The sequence below is a fragment of the Gordionus sp. m RMFG-2023 genome, chromosome 2 (assembly GCF_954871325.1).
Source record: "Gordionus sp. m RMFG-2023 chromosome 2, tfGorSpeb1-WG-v2, whole genome shotgun sequence".
In the NCBI taxonomy this organism is placed as follows: domain Eukaryota; kingdom Metazoa; phylum Nematomorpha; class Gordioida; order Chordodea; family Parachordodidae; genus Gordionus; species Gordionus sp. m RMFG-2023.
In genome coordinates, this window is record NC_088776.1 from 5,835,021 (window position 1) to 5,856,980 (window position 21,960).

The window sequence follows — 21,960 nt, forward strand, 5'->3', positions numbered from 1 at the left end:
ACATATTATTTTTAAACATTGTTCTTATTAGAACGGTTCGAAATACACTAAACTTGTATGTAAAATTTTAATCTATCGAAAACATATATATAAAATATATTTGCATTTTTATAATTATATAAAATTGCATTGAAATACCTTGAAAATTTAAAGGAGTCAAAATCTTCTTCATTAGTTCTATAAGTAGCCTTATCAAGTATATACTCATCATTCAGTGAAAAATTAAATCTTTGAGTAAATATGAATATCTTGATCATTTTGATCCAATTGATTACTCATATGCCCGAAATTCTTAGCATCAAATCCTATTCAGGGTAAAAGTATATATATATATCAATTTTTTTAAAAAAATTATTTTAAAATAAAATAGTTTTAAGCTCATAAAGTTACAGACTAAAAATGATTTGGATTTCAAAAAAATATATGAATTTCAAGTTAACCATACTGATGTAAATAAAAATAAAGGTCAATGATATATAATATATACATTTTACTAGAATAACATATGGTCTTATTATAAGAACGGAAGCGGTATGAATATAGATATCATGATATCAAAAGTTGACTACCAAAATTTTATATCATTATTGAATAAATTGGACATAGAATACGCTATAAAATTAGACGATATCCAGAAGTTATTCTAATTTAATTTTAAAAATTATATACCGCATCTTTCTTTGCCAGATTGCTGAATTTCTTTCATCTCCGAATATCGTAATTAGATATGATTAGATATTAAAAAATCATAAATAATTTAAAACCTGAGCAAATAATTTAAAAATTTCGGATGTATTAGTGAGTTTATCAAAAATAAAATAAACACTGAAGTAATCGTTCCAGGATTCTAAGGATTCCGTAAGAATATGACCTACATCCATTCAGATAAATCTTTTCATATTATCTAAATTCTAATCTTCTCCACCTTTTCCTAATCTTAATTTTTTTTTCTCCTATGCATAAGGTAGTTCCATAAAACCCACTTTATATAATTTGGAAAAGTAGTGTAACTACGTGGGGCTGAAGGGTTTAAGAGGGGAATATAATCCTTCATTTAAAAAATTTTCCCTTCCATAAAAAATAGCTCGTTAATTTTGGCATTTAAATTTGAAGAACGCACTTTTTTCGCAAAAGCATATATTACGCCGGTTTATTTTTAGTATAGTGGCCAGTAATCCAAAGAATTCGATTTTAAAAATGAGCAGTTTTTTAAGTCTTATATCCTATACTCAAGTGAGATATTTAAATAAAAAGTGAAACCATTAATAATACATAAAGAAAAGGAATTTAAATAAATTGTTTATAAATTGTAAACTTAAACTAAACTAAGTAGCCTAAAATCTTGACAAATTATACAAAAACTCGCTACTTTAATTTAAATATTTTGTTATTTCATTAGGTAATGCTCCTCATTTGTAACAGCCACTTCTTTCCATATGTTGTTTGTTTAATTTTAACGAGGATGTTATCTATTTCAAGCATTGAATTTATAATTAATCATCTTTTAATGTTATATTCTTACATGCAAATCAGATCCAACTTGTTCTCGATATATTTTTTAACCTAATTAATTTCTACCGACGACTGGTATTAAAGATGTTGAAATTTCTGGGAGCATATTTTTTAAAATAAATTTAAATAACAACTAAAAGTTGTAAATTTCTAACCCGCCCGCTCATATTTTAAATATTAAACCCGCTCCTCGTTTGTTCTTTAAAAAATTCTAATCCGCTGACGGATTAAAAACCCGTCCAATGCAGACCTCTAATCCTGATCAACTAAAAACACAGACCCTTAACTTTAGGACTAGTTTTGTAAAGGTCGATTTGAACTTAGACAACAATATTGCATAAGCCTCGAAATTTCTCTAATAGGTACCCATCTCTCTCTGTCATCTATGAACAAAACCTTTAAGATTTGCTTAATATTTATCTGTGTTATGTTAAATAATCTGATTTTGTTTGTTATACCTTTCGGTGAAATAATTTTTATTTTATACTAACGTTTTTTTTAATATCATAATAACATTACATTTTTTTTGATACCAATTTGAATTTTTATTTTGACATAATTGGTTATTATTTTATTGTTAAAAAAAGATATAAATGAAAAAAAATAAAATGTTGCCAAAATCTTTTAATTTTTTTTTTTAAAAAAATATATAAAAATTTATAAAATGACTAAATAAAAACATATATTAAAAGTATGAAGGCTCTAAAAAGAGCTTAATTTTATAATGAAAATGTACCTAAAAAGCAAGTATAATTGTGTTTAAAAATTTCCAATTGAAGTTTTAGTTTAAGAAATAAAGATCCGCGGTTTTCGTTTGTTATGCTAGAAAAATTTCGGGATAAAGTTTTAAAAAAAATATACTGTGAAAAATTGCCGTTAGTTTAAATGACTATTGGCTGAAATATAAAGTTATTTAATTTTGAATATTTATTAATTTTTTTATTTTCCCTACAATTAAGAGGGTTTGTGTTAATTGATGTAGGAAAGGATGTACGCAGGTTGCATCCCAAAAAAGGGATTTCCCATTGGACCAGAAGGTGCAGGTTAAGTCGGGTCTAAGTTATACGCAAATCTTTTGTAATTTTCACGAATAAAAAAATATTCTAATTTTTATTAATATAAAAAAAATAATCTTTCAAAGGTTAATAGTGCTACAAAAATTTTTATAATTTTTTAAAAATAAAGAAAAAATAAATAATCCATAAATATTTTAAAATGATTTTAGATTGATAGATTTTCAAAAGAATGAAGCATATATAGCACGATTATCAATTAGCATGACCTCTTTCGACTTTGAATACTATCCCAGAATGGCTGAGGTTTGTCTCTCTATTTCAGCATTATTTCCAAATATTACTGCTAATTTTTTAAATCTCCTCATATTATTCAATTATATTCCATATTTTTGCTTAGAAAAATGTTATTCCTAGCACATAAGCCGTGACCCGGTACGCCTCATTTCTAAACAATATGTTCTATTTAGCTATATATATATAGTGTCCTCTAAACATCCCGAAAAGGAAAGAGGCCATTTTAGATTATACGGCGCCATTTGCTTTTATTTTTAAACCGATAAAATAATAATAAACAAATAATATTTATTTAATTATAATACATTTCGTTTTCTTTCAAATAGGGTGTCCTAAGTTCAAAATACAAGCTTTGAAAATAATTATTGCTGTTAAACGGATCGTTTAGAGCCGATTTAACGACGGCTACTTCAATATTTTGGCCAGAAAATAAAGCCTAAGCTTCGAGATTTCAATGATTCCTAGACCTTTGTGCCATCTATGAGCAAAATCTTCAGGATTGCAATATTATTCTGGATTAAATATTGAGTTAGCCTTTTTTTAAAATCGGCTCAAATCAAACCGTTTAACAACACTAAAAATAACACGGGTAAGGTCAAGGCTTTAGAGCTAAAACGACTTTATTTTAAAGTTTTAAAACTTTAATGAAAAATAAAGAGTTTAATCATTTTTTTAAGACAAAATTAACATGCAACTTTAACAAAAAATTATTCAAATTCCCTAAAATTTCTTAAATATTTTTTGCTTTGTTTATGATTTTTAAATTACATTTCAGGTGTATTATTGGTTCGAATTTTTAGCGGAAAAATATCCCAAATTGGTAACAATAATCGATATCGGAGAATCTTACGAAGGGAGGCGTATGAAAATTCTCAAAGTTATTTTTTCTTAAATTTATTTTAACTACATTAATATTAATTAGTAAACAATTAATTTAACATAACATTTAGAGAATAACATTCTTTCAGAAAGGGTGTAGGAAAGCTCTTTGGATAGTAGATTGATGTGTTTAAGTATAGCTATGGCCAACCTTTGTAAAAAAACCCTCTTTCTTCTGAGAGTTTGCTGATTTGTGATCCTAAATTTTTGAAGAATGCTATGGCAAGTTTGTCAAAGGTGGTAAGTGTATGATAGGAATGAAACAATGGTCATTTAAAATTTCTGTGTATTTGAGAGATTTTATGTTGTTCCTTCTGATCAATGATGTTAAGGGCTTGGTTATATGAGGCCAGGGGGCCTATACATGCATATTCCCACACCAATAATTGGCTTCTCCTTCACGGAATTTGAGTGATCCCGCCAGGACGTTTACCGTATAATCTAAAAAGACCCTGGATGTTCTAGTATAGGAGGTATTTGAGCTGATTTCAAGGCATGTTGGATGATTGAATTACATTGTGTGCCTGATGACTCGACCATTGCTGGAGCGACGATGTAAACTATGTCTTCCTTTCATGTCGACGATTTACAACCTGAACAGAGTGAGGGTGGGTGATGGTGCAGTTTAGAAGAATGCCGATGGCATGAGTAAGTTCGTTGTTAGAACGTTGAAGTTGAAGATTGAGAGAAGGAATGGCCTTGATGAAACTCATGCCCAGTACCATTGAGCAGGGAAGAAAACAGGGTGCGGTCAGTGAATTGCATTCTAGTGTTTCAACGCAGCGAGCAACTACCGGAGTGTCTCAGTCTTTCTGTCTATGGGTTGTGGGGGGGGAGGTCAGAGTTAACATTGATCCTTGTTTCCCAAATATTTATGGCCTCTTAGAATGATAAAAAAAATTATTCTTTTTTTTAAAGGTGGATGTAAATATATTCCCATTTATCGCTTTGCAGGTTCACGAATAAAAAATTTTCCAAGTCTAGATTTTTTTTAATAAATAAGTTTTCAGCCAGGCTCCCCGAGTTTTAATTAATTAGATTACATTACAATGAAGATTTTAATTTCTAAGGTATAGCTAGCATTACTATTCATGTGCTTTCATTTATTTAACGCAGAGTTCGGTCCGCCACAAGGGTAGGGCAATTGAAAGCTTGTTCAAAACTATTTTACGGGCTAGACCAGAAAATATTCTTAAAACTTTGGCCTGGCCCGAAAATATTTTTGACAATATCTCTGGACTTAAACTGACCTCTAACTTAGACTTAAAATAGTTTCGAGTTCTAGAAAAAAGGGATTTGATTCAAAAAATTTTTTTAAAAAAAAAGATGTTATGGTTCCAGATTTTAGATCTGATCCGGTTAAAGATTTTGTTTCCAATCTCTCAAAAATTTAAACACGAGATAAATCAACAAATTCAGTATCTACATGAAAAGTAGAATGGGAGGGGAGGGAAGGGGCATTCGCTTTAATAACTCTGAGAAGGATAGAGAGTAAATCATGTCTGCAATTTTTTTTCTTCTCTCGTGTAGACACACATAATTTTGAAAAATATAAGTTATTTGTAAGATACTTTGGATAAGACGGTTGTTCCCATTATTTTTTTAAGAAGAGGGAGTTCTCGAGTGTTCCAGTTTCTAGTTCCGGCTCCAATCTCTTAAAAGGAGAACCCAATTATGTTTTAATAGATTTTCTATTTAATTTTTTTTTAAAAATTAATAATATAGATAGGGCGCGATACGGGGTCCAAAAAACCTGCCTTTTTTGTAGATGGTGGAATACACGCGCGAGAATGGCCGACAGTTACTACCGCCATGTATTTTATATCTCGAGTAAACAATTTACATTTTAAAGAAAAAATTAATAGAACTAATAATTTGATGAGTTGTTGGAACCTAGAAGATGGACACAAGATGCAAAAGTTATCAAAACGATGAGAGATTTTGTAATGACTGCTGACTTTTACATAATGCCAATCCTTAACCCTGATGGCTACGAATATTCGCATACTAAAGTATATATATTTTTTTAATTTCGATCAAATTAAATGATAAGCGAAAATACCTAATAAAGTTTAATAGAAAATATATCGTAACGCCGAATAAAATTTTTTCGCCATTATTCGATCAAATTATACGTTTAATTTGAAAATGATTCGCAAACATTCGAAATTATTTCGCAATATTCGGAATTATTCATAAATATTAAGATTAATCGTAAGTATTTAACTTGTTCCCCATGAGTAGAGTTGTTAAACGGCGTATTTTTAGGCGATTTTTTAAAAAGGCTAATTCAATATTTTAGCCAGGAAAATATAGTCTAAGCCTCGAGATTTCGATAATATACGTCTAGACATTTGTTCCTTATATGAGCAAAATCTTCAGGCTTGCGTAATATTTTTCTGAATGAAATATTAAGTTTACACTACCCCTGAGGAACTATACTTCATTTTTATTTAAACTTTATTTCCACCATTTTTTTTTATCTTCGATAATCCATTTTAATATGGAATTTAATTTTCGAATTATTTGTTACGAATATGAGTAAAAAAAAATTTCGATTTTTTATGATTTATACAAATTATTTGATTCTAAAAATACGAATATTTAATTTTGTATATAAGGTATTAGTTACGGTCAAGTTTATATTATAAAAATGGGAATTCATAATATTTGTGTTGTGAAACGACTCGATTTCTAAAAACCAGCCCGATTAGCATTCTAACCAAAATTATATATTGTAAGTCCTGGAGAGATTTTAGGTGGCAGATAGGTTTGGTTTGGACCTCTAAGGTGGTTTACATAGTATGGGAGAAAATCTTAATCGGACCTAAAAATCGAATGAAAATTGGGCCGTTTAAACAACATCTAATGCAAAATTTACAAACAAAAAAAAATTCCTAACCAGAAAATGCTTTCGCCATGTTTTTGGCCGAAATGTAATAAAAGAATGTAACTAAGTGACGAATAGTGTTGTTAAACGGCTAGATTTGAGCCGATTTAAAAAAAAGGCTAACTCAATTTATTATTGTGAAAATATTACGCAAGCCTAAATATTACATTCATAGATAGCACAAAGGTTTGGACATCTACATTGTTGTGATGATTTAATGAAACATATTGAACCCATTCATATAAAATGATAATATTTGCAAAAATAATTAAAATATAGACAAAGAAGCATTATTGAAATTTCTTTTATTATTTCTTTTGTTGTACATTTGTAAAGATTATAATTATAAATGCATGTGTTTTAATTAAATCGTCTGTATGTTTCATTAAATCATCACAACACTGTAGTAGCGAAATCTCAAGGCATAGGCAATATTTTTATGGCTAAAATATCGAGTTCGCTCTTTTTAAAAATCAGCTCAAATCGACCCGTTTAACAACACTAGTGACGAATACAATGTTTAATCATAAATTGGTTAATATTAATATTTAAAATAAAATAACGAGTATATTTCTAAAAAAAAGAAAAAATCCATAGGAAAGAAAGGACGGAAGGAAGACACTGAAATTGGTTCTTTATAGGGATAAAATATGTCATATGAACTCATGTCTTTTTTTTTGTACGGGGAAAGAACATAAAAATAGTATTGTTTATTATTATATAAATAAGGATAGGTCCTGGAGAAAGAACCGGCGGCCAGATCGGATATCTAAATGTACCGGCGTCGATCTGAATCGAAATTGGGGTCACAAATCATGGGGAACGGATGAAAGTTTATTATTTTAAATGAAATTTTTTGGTACATTATATTTTATTTAATACGATTATAAATCCGGTATTTACCATAAAGCGATGAGATTTGAATTTAGTGAAAGTCCCGCTGTTCGAAGGAACCGATGAAAGCGATTATAGAGAGTTTTGAATTATACCCGGTTCGAGCCTAAATTTTTTAAAAAAATGCCCGAACGTATATTTTAAATCGCTATTATTGGCTATAAAAATTAACGACAAATAAAATTTATTTAAAAAAAATCTGGGGCGGACCTGAAAGTATAAAACCCGGGCCGGGAATTGCAAATGGTACCTTTGCAAATCTCTGATATAGACAAAGCCATCCCGCAGTAGAAACCGAACTAATCCGAAGCGAATCGGTTTTTGAATATTTACAATATTTAACAAAAATATAATTATATATAAAATAAAATATGATAAATAACACCCAAGAGTAATAAAATTATTTTTTATTTAAATAATATCGTCTTCAAATGAGATTTGATTATAAGAAAAAATTCCGGCAAAAGATTTTCCAATTTTTGAACCATGATTTTAATCATTTTGCTATTTCTCTGTTTAGTTGTCACCAGCTTTAGAAAATAATAGTTCACAAAGAACAGAAGCTCCTTGAATTCCCCCCCCCTTCTCACCAATATTTAAGAATTAATTTACAGGCAAAAGAATGATTTTTAATAAAGAATAAATATATAAGATAATCTTGGATCTCATTAAGTTTATTTTGACTTTGTTTAAATTCAATTAGAATTTAATATTTTTATTCAATAAGCATACCATAAAATGGCGCTACACTGATCCTATGTATGTAGGATATTATTAAACGAATCGCCAAATTAGCAGTTTATATATTCATGAACCATAATTTTAGACAATATATGCGTTAACCAACTATAAAAATAATTTCGACAATGCATTGCCTGTTCTTTTTGCTAAGTCAAATTGGTTTTTTTTAATTTCCTAAACTTAGCATATAAACGTTTTATAATTTAAAGTTGCATTCTAAATACTAGTGTTGTTAAACGGCTCAATTTGAGCCGATTTTAAAAACGGTTAACTTAACATTGCAGCTAGGAAAATATAGCCTAAGAGTAGAGATTTCGCCTATAGATGCTCAATCCTATGTGCCATCTATGAGCAAAATCTTTAGGCTTGCTTAATATTTTTCTGGATAAAACATTGAGTAAGCATTTTAAAACTCAAATTGAGTCGTTTCAACACTACTAATTACAACCTCGTTAATAATTAATATTTAGTATAATATATTAACAAAAAACGCAGAAAGCTAGTATGTATGTGAATCGAATTTGAATAGATTTGGGAAATTTTTGATAATTTATATTCATTTTGATACTTATAAAAAGATTACATACAATGTTTCTCTCAATAGAAAAACTAAACCGAACTGCGGAGCAGATTCTAAAGATCTAATTGCCAGATTCCAAAAACCTAAATGCCAATGATTCTCGGTTCAAACAATTGACCTTCACTATTTAAATTATTTTTATAAGGAAATATTCTGATGCAGATTTATAATCTTGCATGGAAGGAGGAATTTTGGTTGTTATTGAATTAAACTTGAGTGCTGCTATTAATTTATGAGTATAAGTTGTTTTTAAATTATCGTTATTTTGAGATTTTTTTACATGCGTTTTACTGGAATTTGAACATGGTACAGTTTTCACAGTTCACTAGTGTTATTCATTCTCCTACATGGGAAAAACTTGAATTTATATACGGTAGAGTAATAGCCAGTTGTTCATGATTACATATTGAATATCTTATAGATATATGTTGTTAATGTCATTTAATAATTCATTAAATTTTGAAACCCAAGGTGATTCAAATATGTTTCATTTACTTGAGATCTTTCTTGTGAATCAGCATAGGCTGCTAGAGCATAGATAACGGTAGCAGTTCCACTAAAATTATTTCTTTTATTTATAGTTATAAAAAAATGAAGTGTATTAGTTATTATAAACAAAAATAAAATAATTCATATATGAAGCAGACGATAAAATTATGAATAATAAGAGACGATAATATTTATAATGTAAACTTGAAATTTACAATTTTTTTTAATATTTGGCAGAGCTCGATTTTTGTTTCATATCTTCTAACATTATATGCTAGACCGATGTGGTGTATAGTGAAATGAATCTAACTTATCATTACCAACACTAATTAAATTTTTAAAAATTATACAGTACCCGTATTTTAAAATTTTGTATAAAATTCATTTCTAAACAAAATTGGGTTTATTTGTGCATAGAAATTAAATTTATAAAAATATATATATTATATAATCTATATTTCATATTACCAATCAGAATAACATTTTTATTCTAATGTTATTTACTATTCAATTTTCTCTCTTAGTTAGATCTAAAACAAAAATTTTGAACAATTAAGACACACGCTTTTAATTAAACTTATTTTAAAAAAGACGAATTTTTTCGTACTTAAAACTAGCCACATTAGAGTGTCCTTGTTCAAATACCTTATAGCCTGTACTAAAAAAGCAATTAAGTATTCAAATTAAGCGATCCAGGGCAAAGTCTCCTTCTTTCTTTCTTTGAATATTATAAATAACACTTTATCTAATCATTAGGCTCCCATGGTGTGGCCTACGATAACCCATGCGAAGTAATTTATCAGGGATTAAGTCCTTTCTCCGAAATCGAGACGAGAAATTTGGCAGATTTTATAAGAAGCCGGAGATGGGATATCCTTTCCTATTTAACTATTCACGCGTATAGTCAAATGTGGATGTACCCTTTTGCTTATACTTATGACAACGCGCCCGATCACGAGGAATTAGTAAATACATACTATATAACATATTTTTTTAAAAAATTAAAATTAGATGTGACAGTTAAACATTTTAAGTTCTTATTATTTTTAGAGCGATCTCATGAGGGAAGCAAAAAAATCGGCACCGAATTACAAAATTGGAAGTGTCGCCCAACTCTTATGTAAGTTTTATCACGGGGAATTTTGGACTGGGGTAAAATAAACCCCGATTTCAATAATCGAAGGAAAGGAGGGAGGGGAGTGGGGTGAATAAAATTTATATTACATAATTATTTTTTTTGTAAAATATACTTTAATAATACATAAAATTAATTTCATAAACTATTACAAATGATTGTTTAATGTTAGCTCTAAATTATTTTTTAAAAAACCTATGGATGGCAAGGCTATTTATCATAAATAAGCAAATGGAAAACTTGATTACATTTTTTTTTACTGCTCGTTGTAATTAATATAAAAGATGCCGTAACTGGTTCATCACTTGACTGGGCCTACGACGATATGAAGATAAAATACAGTTTTGTGATTGAATTGAAAGATATGGGTCATGGATTTTTATTGCCAAGTACCAAAATCTTACCAGTAGCCTCGGAGGTGTGGACAATTTATGAGTATATAATTTCTTACGTGTTAAATCGTGAAACTGGCTATAAATGAGCTCAAGAAAAAAATTAATTGATTAGTATACAATAATATGCGACCTGTATAAAAAAAAGAATATGATATTTTAGAAAAACTGTTTATTAATACTTTTAACGACAAAAACGATTTTTTTTAAAAAAAAACAATTGGTCTATAAGCGCAAAAATTTTACAAATATATATATATTTTTAAAAATATTATCTATAATATAAATATTAATTCGATATTTATTGAATAAATTGCACATTCTATTTCATATATTATAAATACAACATTTTATTACAAATAGACTAGTTTTCTTTTGTATATGTAAATTAAAAAAAAATTATTTTTAAATATTCTTTAAAAAAAAAATTTTCATTTATATACATTTTAATATAATGTGTGATAAAGCTATTTATCTATAATACTAGAATGATCAGTGATAGTTTTAGCGGTGCTGTTGATCTAAAAATAAATAGTAAATTATTAAATAACTACATAATCATATTCGAACATAATCTTATAGCTTAAATTAATAGAGAAGGAAGGGAATAATAATAATTACTTTCTTATAAGAATTTCTCAGTGGAAATCTACATCTGGTCTAAATATCGTTAATTATGCTCACCTAACACTTAAATAAATTCGGACCATAGGGTAGGGATTGGATCGGGCTTTGCAAGATCACTATTTCTCAGTGCTCTCACGTGATTTTAATTTAACATCACAAATGAAAGATAATTATATATATCGCCGGGTATGGGATTACAGTATTCTATATTTAAGTACTGATTTTTTAATCAATGACATATAATAATGCCTAAGCTGACGATTCCTTCATAATAATGCATTCTAAAGCGTCGTTGAATGAAGATCAGCTAGAGACCACGTGACAGGATCCAGAATACTTTAAATTATTTGAATTTGGCCTGCATAAATATATTTTTTTTGTTTGAGAATATCCTTGTAATAATTGTGAGGTAGGATATTATTTTTCTTGGCTTACATTAAAATTTTAATTATATATATATATATATTCTATGCATAAAGGTGTCCTCAGCTGTTTTCTATTGATGTTCACTTTTTTTAGGCATTATTATTTGCCATTGGGTTAAACATGATATTATATTTTTTTTACGAAAATTTAGTTACTTTTATTATTTTAAATGTGGAGAAGCGGAAGTACGAGAAAGAATACTGTTTCAAATACCACTATAGATAGCCTATGAAAGTGACTAACATTCTTTAAGAAAAAAAAATTAGAGAAGAAACGATGAAAGAAATTCGAGATCATATCCAATCATTTCCCGTGATTAAAATCTCATTTCTAAAAGTAATCTAATAAAGATGATGCACAGCAGAACTTCAATTTAAAGAATAAAGAAATGTATTAAAATGAAGTGCAAATAAAAAAAATACATTACTAAAATCCGATTTATTGCCTGCCTTACCGAAATATAATTAATTTTAATTTAGGGCTCAATCATCCGAAAAGAGATAAATGTGATAAAATTAAAATTCTTCAAGGAAACAACGAGCGCCCAATTTAAAAGTCTAATCTTTTTTGAAAATTGTTTTAATAATTTATATGTAACAGCGCATTGCAATATCAGCAAATTGAGTATAGTTAGCCTTGGGTAATAATTTCCATATTTTATGCATTTTTATTCTAATAATTGATCAATGTGTCAATCAGAATTTTTGATTTCCTAATTTATACCTATTTTATTATCATAATTATTTTGACATCATTTTAGAATTCAATCAATTAAAAAAATCTAAAATTCCAAAAGTTACCATAATTTTACATATTTCCAATGTTAGAAAGGGTGTTTGATTAGGTGAATATGAACATCACTTATGCTTGGTCATGGTTTAAATAATCTGGTTACAGTGGATGGTATCAAATACCTTTTTATTGAAGGTTCCATCAAAAGAACAAGAGAAATTATTAATGCTCTAAAATATAAAATTGCAAAGATTGAATTTAAGTTCAAGGCAGGTCAAAGAAAATGTTCAAGTAAAATAGATCTAACATCAGATATGCTAGATATTGATTACCCACTTTCAAATTGGCGATTCCAATGATGATAGTAAAATTAATGCCACACATATGAAAACGTTAAAATTAAATGTCCCAACCAGGCGGCATAGTATATTAATTATGCTTGAAAGCATATCTGGAGCAAATAAAAATTTAGTTAACGTTTTGAAATGGGAAATACTATCTCAAATTATGAATCATATTTATTATAAAAACTATTAGCTTCTTTCAAAATTTAAAGAAACAGAAAGAGTTGAATTTCTACCTGCGCCGACCTTAGACTTGGAATGATTTTTTAGAAGTAAAATGGAAGCAAATTTAATAGTAACTTTGAATGATGGTTCAGATATTATTTCCCTAAAGGAAAATATGCAAAAAAGTTACGATTTCCCTGCAAGTAATAATATTATAAGTAGTGTTGTAAGACGGCTTGTTTTGAGCCGATTTTTAAAAACGGCTAACTCAATATTTCCTCCAGAAAAATATTACCCAAGCCTGAAAATTTTGCTCATAGTAGGAACAAAGGTCCAGACATATATTGTCGAAATCTTGAGGCTTATGCAATATTTTTCTGGCTGAAATATTGAGTTAGCTGTTTTTAAAAATAGGCTCAAAACGAGCCGTTTAACAACAGTAATTATAAGTATGTCCATTTATTTAATTTATTTTTAAAATAATCTTGGCACTGGCTTCTCTTCTAGATTGTAAGATTTCAAAAAATTAAAAATTGTGTAGAAGTATATTGACAGAACTGTTATAGTGGGATATATATATATTGATGTTTTGTAATAATGTATTGATTTTTTTTGGGTGAAGGGGGGGGGGGGATTTATATATATATAATAATGTATTTATTATTTTACAAAAATAAAAGATAAAATTGATACACTAAATCCGTATTTCAATACTTATTGTTCATTTTATGTAGATATATCCAGAGAACCTGCAAGTTTGTTCGGGCCGGGCCGTATATTTTAAAACTAAATATTTGAAATCGCCATTAGCTATAAAAATCAAAAATAAGTATAATATATTTTTAAAAAATCCGGGCCGGGCCTGAAAAATTCTTTTTTTTAAAAAAAAAAAAATAGCCAGGGGCGTGCCGAAAAAAATTTTTGAAAAAAAAATCCGGTACGAGTCTTGCAAATGGCACCTCTGGAGTCTCTGAGATATATAGAAAATAAAATCATGATTTATATTCTATCTCGAGAGGATATAGATTATGCCTATAAAATTTTTTGCAATTTGAAATTGGGTTTTTTGTTCTAATTTTTTTAAATCCAAAAACTTTTGATCATTTCGTTATAATTAAGTTTGTCCACTTATTATTTTTAGTGAGATCCTAAAAAAAAATCAAATTCTTCTATTTCTTACCGTTTTAAAAATATAAGAATGAAAAATCGATAGATGAATACTGCAATTCTATACCCACAATATTTTTTCAAAATAGATAATAATTGAATTACTTTAGAAATATTCCAAACTTCCGATTTACCCAGCAATGACATTGAGGACTGATCTGGACCCAATTTTCCATGAGGATTCATAGGTTTCCAATACCCGCTCTTGTATCGGCCGAAAGAGTCCTTTATTTCGGATATATCGGCTTTAAGTTTGCCCAAATCGCTACCCAGAAGCATTAGCGACTATTTTATTTTTAAATGAAAGGAAATGTTTGTTTAATCCAGTTTAAAAAAAACCATTTCCAAATTTGAACTTGTTTAATTGCTTTACGGAAACGAGAAATTCGAACGTTTTACGAATGTTATACTGTAATATTTACCCCCTCCCCCATTTCTCAAATTGGGCATGGGTCATTATTCCATATCAAACAGATAACTTTACAACCCTCCCAGATTTTGCTAAAATTTGGTATATAAGTTAATGAAGTGTTGTAATTGACGAATCCAAAATATTAGCCCATTAACTCTACTAGAACAGGAGATATAGGGTAGCAAAGTGTGTTTGCCTGGCCATTTTCGAAAAAGAATGATTTTTTAAAATTGGGGTAATTATAAAAATGTACTATACATCTAATATGACTCATTCTATAGCTCTAAGTAAACTCTTGCACATAGTTTTAATAAAATTAATTTTCATATATTTGTAAAAATTTGTTAACATTTTTTAAAATGTTAGACTAAATTATTTCCCCCAAATTTGAGATATTTTGTAAAATGTACCAAGATCTGTTCATATAAAAATTTTAAAAGCAGCCCCAAAAAAATTAATTAAGAAAAATACTTAAAAGTTAATAATTTTAATTAACTTAAAACTTAATTTTTGAAAATATAAGTCTATCTACATCTTTTTTATAGTCCATATTAATGATCAAAAAATTAAACTAATTTATGTTAGAAAAAAAACTGTTATTTTACAAGAAATAAATGCAATTAAGGATGCGATTATACTGCAAATAATAATAATTTAGTTTAATATTTTTTACTCTTATTTTGTATACAACCATTTTATAATAATTTTATACATTCTTATTTTGTACAAGTTTATAGGAAAAATTATTTGAGAATATAATCTGACTTTTAGCTAAACTAAGAATATATAATTGATGGTTAAATGTATTTTTTTAAAAAAAGTTTAGATGAATTGGACAATTGTCTAAGTTGGGCAAATGTTTTGGGCCAAGGGTGCTCATACTAAAATGGAATAGATAATCACCTTATATTTAAATTCTTGTAGTGTTAAAAAAACATTGGCCTATTTTGCATATTTTAGGCAAACTCTTATGCTCACTTTTATTTGTTGGTATTAAGAAGACATATGCTTGTAATTTATAGAATTTAAATAATTATAAAAAATTAGGATAATCTAATAAATAAATGGCCTTTAAATGGCTAAAGAATACACTAAAATTAATGATCCTTGCTGTATGATATTTACAATTAAAAGGATTGGGACAGGGTCTTAACTAAAAGTTTTATCATTTGGGTCTAACCAGGCAGACTTGTTTACTATTAGGCCTTTTTAGGTGGAAGGTTGAACAAATAAATATTGAATATGAAACTTATTGCTACTGAGAATTGATATTATCATCCAAAAAATAACTAATCAGTAAAAAATAATATTAAGGGAATATAATTTAAATATTTTATATAAAAAATATGAATTGACTCAATTAAAATATTAATTATAGCCTACATGGCAGTGGCATAGGCATGGGGAGGGGGGGAATTCTTAATAACGCTTGATTTTTATGTTTTAAATTTATTATAGATAATATATACACATTTGATTATTTTTATATTTATCAAATAAATTATATATTATTTTGTATTTCATAAAAGTTGTCATATTCTATTTTATAAAAATTTATATTTCTCATTTTCAATTTGAAAACACAATCATTAATTAATTCATATTTCAACAAATCACATCCTACACCTATTACTACATTGGAAAATCTTCCTGATGGTGATGATAAAGGTATAATATTTTCTTTAATATTTTTACTTTATTTTATATCATATAGTAAGAGTTCATTCACCACCAACATATCTTCCCATCTCAAATTTGAAAGATCAGCATTATTAATTATTTTAGCTACCTTGCCAATTAGTACCTGCACTAATGAAAGGTCTTTTTCAACTTTAAAAAGGTTAAAGACCTATTTAAGGAACACAACCAGTGAAAAACGTTTAAATGGATTAGCCCTATTGAATATTTATAAGGAGATTATTTTAGATAAAAATTTGATTCTAGATGAATTAGCAAAATCTCAGAGAAAAGTAGACCTCTCTTTTTAAATTCAAATCAAAAAATAGCAATAAAATTTTATTAGTTTTAATATATAATCAATTTTTTTTGTAAAAAAAGTATTATTTATAAGATACTATCATCATATTTTTTTAAATACCATTATTTGCATAAGAATTACACATATTTTATATAATTGTAAAAAAAAATTTTTTTTAAAATAGTCTTTATATATTATAATTTTTAATATTAAAATCTATATTATATAAAATATCAACATTTTGAAAATATTTTAATTAATAAAAATATATACATGATTAAATAAAGGAATGTAAAATATATAATAAAATACCCTAAAATTTTGTTATATGAAAATATAAAACAATTTTAACAAATCCAAAAATATAAGGAATTAAGTGTTCAAAAAATGGGAGGTTTGGGGGCTTTAAACCCTCCCCCCCTTCCATGACAAAATCCTGGCTACGCCACTGCTACATGGAATAATTTAGTCTGATTTTATTGCACCTGGGTCAGTCTAATTTGGACAGAAATTTATTTAGAACTTAATTGATAATAAAATTTATTTCAAGTCAGACTCGAACCTTGACAAAATTTTAACTTATTTAGTTATCCAAATGTTTTTAAAATAAATAGTAAATTACTTTCATAATTTGTAAGTTTTGTTTCTTTTGAATAATCTTAGATAAATCAATGTTTTTACTATAATTTTGATCACCAAACTAAATGAAAATAAATATAATAAAAAAATATAGCATATGTTAATACTTTTTTGTCTGAATTTAAATATGTCAAATTTAATACTTTTGTTTTAAAATTATTTGTGTCTTTAAGCATTTCAAGATTCTTAATTTCAACTAGTTTTAATAATATATTATAAGCAATAATCATTAATAATTACTATATTTAAAACGTGATGCCAAATTATTAATTTCTTGCTTTGTTTCAAGATGCATAAATATAATTGTAAGACTCAATATCAATGAAAGAAATAATAAAAATACCAAACATATGCTGCATAGTTTGGTAATGTTTGTATGTTTTCTAGTAGATAAATATTATAGAAAAATAAATGATATTAAAATGTACTTGGTACTTATTTTTCGCTTTTCCTGTAAATTTATTTCCTCTAATGAACTAGAAGAACCGGTAGAATTCTCCATTTTATTTATCTCAATATTTTCTAAGACATCGATATTGCCATTTTTATTTATGTTTATATACCCCTTTGTACTGTGCTTTCTCGCGGGCATCATTGATTTGATTCTATGATTGAATAAGGCGTCTAATTCTTTCTTTTTTCGCATTTGTCAACTTGTTGAACCATCTCTTTCATTTTTACATATGGAAAATTCACTTTTTTGTAGTTTATAATAAAATTATATAGATGGCCTTATTTAACTTTTCCAATTTTATCCTATCACAACAAATTATTTCTTATTTAAATAATTTAGTTCGAAAATACATTTATGATAATCAATCATTTAATATTAATTATAACTTTAAACAAAATAACGAAATACAATGTATTTGAAGTTAATACATTACAGAGTGAATTCACAGTACAAAAATGGATGTTAAATTATTATATTTATATCATTTTTTTTATAATCAACTATCTAAAACTTTACTCTTTAACAATTAAATTGGCTAGAGTATTTTAATATTATAAATCCTTTGCCTTTCCTTAATTATAGTGTTCCGAGCATTAGGTTATTATAATAAAAACAAAAAAATAAAAAAGGAATGAAACAATATGTGTCTTTATTTTTACATAATACTTAAAAAATAAATAAATATCCATTAATATATAACAAAACAAACACTTCAAAAATACATATGGTATAAATTCTATGTTATTTTTTTGCATTTACAATATTTATATTACCTAAATTTTTTTATAAAATAAAGTTTAATATTTTTTTCAAATGTTTAATATACGACAATTTATCTGGTAACATAAATAATTAAAATTCATTTACATCAAATCCTGATTTTATTTTATCTAATTCAATACCTAATATATATGCTACAAATAATTTCCATATCAATTCTCCCTCTTTAAATGGTGATTCTATTATCGATTCAGCATATTTAATCTCGGCTATTCCCAAGAAGGGAATATAAAAACTGGAATAATAAAAAAATAGATATAGCAAAAAAATTATTATCTGTACTGTACCTGAGAGAGTGCGAAATGAAAGATATCGCTAAGTATTTAAATATGACTTTATCGACTATTAATAAATTAAGATGCGAAACCTTAACCGAAATCATCGGAGACCCTTTGAAAGATTATGTAATTGGAAAGAGAGGTAGAAAAAAAAGACACCTTCAATATAGAAAGAAAAATAATGGAACTTTTAATGGCTAAAAATACATTCACTATTATTAAAGATATTATAGAAAATTTACCTCCGGGATTTCCTAAAAATGAAGGAACTATAAGAAAATATATTTAAAAAAATATGATGGCCCAAAAAATGTGCAGGAAATAAACCTGATACGAGGAACATACGCCAAATTTATTGTATAAAAATATTGAATATATCCAATAAAAAAAATTTTTCTTAGACGAGACAGGCATAAATTTACATGTTGTACCTGTTCACGCCTAGGCACCATATAACGTTACCCAACTGTTAAAATCCCACCAACTAAAGGTAAAAATTTAAGTATATTATGTACTATGGGATTAGAAGATGTGATACTTTATCCCATATTCGAGGTACCTTATAATAGTCTACTATTTCGAGAAGATATAATAGAACTTATTAATATTATACCAAGCAATCAGTTATTGTTATGGACAATAGATCCACAAAAGTCATCTCATAGATAGTTTTAAAAAGCGTATAGAATATTTGCCACCCTATTCGCCTCAAATAAATCCAATAGAAAATTTCTTTGGGGTATTAAAAAACAAATATAGGCCAATCAATCCCCAACCAAATACAAGAAACGAAATCATACATTGTAACATCAATTCTTAATGAAATTATTACTATTCCTTATGACTTTTCAAGTTATTAAAATAGGATGCATCAATATTTGTTTTATTGGTTACCGAGGACAACCATTGAATTAAGGTAAATTTATAAAAATATAAATTATATTGAAATATATTTTAAAGGAATACAGAAAATCGGAATACATAAAGAAAAAACGAATATTAATCCAATTTTTTGCATATTTTAATGTATTTTTTAAATCTGTTTTGTTATATATTATATATTTGATCGTCATTTATTTTTTAAGTATTATGCAAAAATAAAAAAACATATAGTTACATCTTCTTAATTTTTTGCTTTTGATATATTTGCATTGCATATAATAAGTCAAATGTGACAGATTTCTTTATAATTGACTAAAAGGCAATCCACAAATTTTAATAATAGACTTGCACTTGATCTTTATTTTAAAAATATTACCACGAAAAATTTATAACAACACATTGAGATGAATCCCGGAAAAAAACCCCCGGAAAATAAACCCCCGGAAAATAAACCCCCCCCCCCCGAAAATAAACCCCCAGGAAAAAAAACCCCTGGAAAAAAACCTCCAGGAAAAAAAAAACCCCCGGAAAATAAACCCCAGGAAAAAAAAACCCCCGGAAAATAAATCCCCAGGAAAAAAAACCCCCGGAAAAAAAATTCCCCAATAATTTTTTTTCATTTTTATAGAATTTACTTAAGACCTAATAATATAGGTATATTTTTATTTGGCCTACTCTTCATAAAAAAATTCTTAAATAAGAAAAACTGATGTTTAAATTGGTACTGGGAAAAAATGCCTCAGTAAAATAACTATGAATTGTAAAAAATTTTTGCTATAGTAAAAATATAATACCATCTTTAAATATGATATTAAATAGACTAAATTTGACATAATAAGAAATGTTTATTTTATTGGTAAATCATGATTATGTATATACAAATTTTATAATTTATAATAATATTATATGGGTTGACATCGAATATTGAAGGAAATCGCTTTTATAAAATCTGGAAGGCTTCGCACCCCATCACGGTATTCTTCGCAAAGTTTCTTTAGCTGAATCTGGTTGTTAGAACTCTGCGATTTTGATTTCGATGTCCAACTACCTACGCGCCATCTTTCAAGTTTGGTTTCATCGGCAGCCACCTCGCATTTCATTTTTTTAATGAGTACCCAGATTGATGGGTGTTTATTCCCAACCAGATTAAAAAAACGATGATTCCAACCTTCGCATTGGTTATTTGTTGGTTCTTCATCTGAGAGAGTGCTCTGATTCGCGTTCCAGGTTTCTGGAGGAAATCGAGGCTCAATTCGACCTGTTTGGGATTTAGAATTGCTTTTTATGACCTCCCTTGATACTCTATTGACATAATTTTTATCGAAATAATCAAGAATATCCTTACCATTGCTCGGAGTACCCGATCTCAGGAATGTCATTGCATTGCCCATATCACATAACGGAACGAATGCTAAGCCGTTTATCATACCACAAAAAAAACTTAGAGTATCATCGGTCCTGTATTCGTTTTCCAGACCCAGTTTCTGAATTTTTCTATGTGTACTTTGACACAAATGGTAAAAACATCCTCTAATTACGATGTGATTATTAACTTGCAATTGACTAAATACCAATTCAATATAAATTATTGCTAGATTATACTTAAATATGAGAGTGTATAAAAATAATCCCAAGGGTTTTTTTTCCTGGGGGTTTTTTTCCGGGGGTTTTATTTCTTGGGGGTTTTTTTTCCGGGGGTTTTATTTCCTGGGGGTTTTTTTCCTGGGGTTTTATTTCCTGGGGGGTTTTTTCCGGGGGTTTTTTCCTGGGGGTTTATTTTCCGGGGTTTTTTTCCGGGGGTTTTTTTCCGGGGGTTTTTTCCGGGATTTTTTTTCCTATTACCCATTGAGATCAGTATAATTTTTTAGTAATTTTTATGTAAATGAATATTTTATTGCAATATTTTTTGCTGAATTTATTAGAATATTATGTTGAAAGTGATTGATTAGACAGATATAAGTTAAAGAATTTATCTTTTATTTTTCCAAGTAATAATGAATTTTGTAATTCTATATATAGTGAATATATTTAACAAATACGAATAAAAATAAATAAGGTTTATAAAATTAAATGCTGTTAAAGTTTTAAATATAAAAAATGATGAATAGCAAAAATAAAAGGCAAAATAATTTTAAATTATACCAAATGTTAAAATATTCAGTTTGAGTAAGAAACAAATATTAAGTTATTTTGAAAAACTTAAATACAATTCTAAAAGGTTTTATCAAAATAAAATAAAATTATATAAAATATT

General features: G+C 27.4%; 2 protein-coding genes across 3 annotated transcripts; one reads left to right on the top strand and one right to left on the bottom strand.

Moving 5' to 3' along the window:
* Positions 1-240: 240 nt before the first annotated feature.
* On the top strand, positions 241-10,911 carry LOC135924015 (carboxypeptidase B-like). The gene is made up of 10 exons (XM_065459063.1): positions 241-314; positions 371-449; positions 498-637; positions 2,738-2,831; positions 3,598-3,699; positions 5,427-5,531; positions 9,887-9,950; positions 10,052-10,260; positions 10,346-10,415; positions 10,715-10,911. The coding sequence occupies exons 1-10, from the start codon at positions 241-243 to the stop codon at positions 10,909-10,911; spliced, it is 1,134 nt and encodes a 377-aa protein (XP_065315135.1).
* Positions 10,912-11,133: 222 nt separating this feature from the next.
* On the bottom strand, positions 11,134-18,024 carry LOC135924630 (uncharacterized). Of its 2 annotated transcripts, XM_065459721.1 has the most exons (7): positions 17,876-18,006; positions 17,741-17,834; positions 17,553-17,695; positions 17,420-17,508; positions 17,296-17,373; positions 14,389-14,568; positions 11,135-11,343 (listed from the first exon to the last, which is right to left on the bottom strand). In XM_065459721.1, the coding sequence occupies exons 2-7, from the start codon at positions 17,812-17,814 to the stop codon at positions 11,290-11,292; spliced, it is 618 nt and encodes a 205-aa protein (XP_065315793.1). In that variant the 5' UTR covers positions 17,815-17,834; positions 17,876-18,006; the 3' UTR covers positions 11,135-11,289. The 2 variants fall into 2 exon arrangements, with proteins under 2 accessions (XP_065315792.1, XP_065315793.1); XM_065459720.1 differs by having other exon boundaries at positions 11,134-11,343; positions 17,741-18,024.
* Positions 18,025-21,960: the final 3,936 nt, after the last annotated feature.

Bases quoted from the DNA above. Each gene is read 5' to 3' on its own strand.
- LOC135924015 (XM_065459063.1), top strand. From the start codon at position 241: ATGAATATCTTGATCATTTTGATCCAATTGATTACTCATATGCCCGAA. The intron at 638-2,737 runs GTTATTCTAATT...AAATGATTTTAG, and splicing joins AAATTAGACGATATCCAGAA to ATTGATAGATTTTCAAAAGA. The intron at 9,951-10,051 runs GTACTAAAAAAG...TCTAATCATTAG, and splicing joins GTTCAAATACCTTATAGCCT to GCTCCCATGGTGTGGCCTAC.
- LOC135924630 (XM_065459720.1), bottom strand. From the start codon at position 17,958: ATGCGAAAAAAGAAAGAATTAGACGCCTTATTCAATCATAGAATCAAA. The intron at 17,509-17,552 runs GTAATTATTAAT...TATTAAAACTAG, and splicing joins GGCATCACGTTTTAAATATA to TTGAAATTAAGAATCTTGAA. The intron at 17,374-17,419 runs GTATTAACATAT...ATTTTCATTTAG, and splicing joins ATTTAAATTCAGACAAAAAA to TTTGGTGATCAAAATTATAG.